The sequence below is a fragment of the Fulmarus glacialis genome, unplaced genomic scaffold (genome assembly GCF_000690835.1).
Source record: "Fulmarus glacialis isolate BGI_N327 unplaced genomic scaffold, ASM69083v1 scaffold19643, whole genome shotgun sequence".
Classification (NCBI taxonomy): Eukaryota; Metazoa; Chordata; class Aves; order Procellariiformes; family Procellariidae; genus Fulmarus; species Fulmarus glacialis.
Window position 1 is genome coordinate 1113 of NW_009203798.1, and position 913 is coordinate 2025.

The 913-nt window shown below is 57.6% G+C and overlaps 1 protein-coding gene across 1 annotated transcript in view; it reads left to right on the top strand.

Annotated features, from left to right (window-relative positions):
• Nucleotides 1–277: 277 nt before the first annotated feature.
• Nucleotides 278–913, top strand: part of UBAP1L (ubiquitin associated protein 1-like) — a gene marked incomplete at its 5' end in the record, with an annotated part of 7730 nt that continues 7094 nt past the window's right edge. The window contains one exon of the mRNA XM_009574767.1: nucleotides 278–913. This exon is cut by the window's right edge and continues 175 nt beyond it. Within this exon, the coding sequence (XP_009573062.1) occupies nucleotides 278–913 (636 nt within the window).

A 913-nucleotide genomic window follows, 5' to 3' on the forward strand; every position in this document is an offset into this window, starting at 1 on the left:
AGCAGCCAAACTGACACAAAACCACCTCTGAGCGTAAGACACCTATCAGAAGAATTGTAGCTACAACTCAAAATAGTAATAACTTCGTAGCCAGATTTTTTTCAAGTATAAATTTGGGGGATTCCCTATAGGGATGAGGCTGGCACTGCCCAATCCTACGGCCCTAATGCCTGCAGCCAGCCCTGATGCTCGGGGAAATAGGAGCCGATGTGGGAATGATGCAGCCCTTAAGGTGCCCTCGTGAAGCGCGTGGTTTGCTCCCTGCCCTGCGTTCCAGATGCCCTCACCAGCTGCTTCTCGCTCTTCCACAGCACGACTTCTCGCTGGAAAGAAAAGTGCTTTACTGGGTCGAGGTGGCCTCTCAGCAGCAAACCTCCCAGCATCGGGTCACCTCTGAAGTCGTCCCCACAGCTCCGCCGTGCTGGCTGCTGCTGGTGGACCCCGCTGACAGCTACGGGGGGAGAGCGCGGGACGGGGCGGTGCGGCGCTGCATCAGCCTGGGCGCTGCCGACAGCAGCTATGGGCACGGCAAGGGCAGAGGTGCCTTGTCCGACACCGAGAGCGAGACCTGGCACTCGGAGGAGGACGAGTACTCGGAGGACGATGAGTACTCCTCGACCTCCTGGGAAGAGAACGACAAGGATGAAGGGGTTTCCAGGAGGAGAAACGCTGGGAGAGGTGTGGCTCCACGTCCCGACTTTTGCCAGACCCGACCAAAGACATCACCTGGCTTGCTGGAGCCCTCACCGGAGAATGGTGGCCACAACCCAGCCAGCCCAGAACCGAGCAAGCAGAGAAGATCCATGGTGATATTTAACAACATGAAGAATGAGCTGGAAGTGGCCAGGAGAAAGCTGGCTGCTTTGGTGCATCCTTTGAACAGAGCCGTCGAGGAAAGCAGACGGGTCCCGGT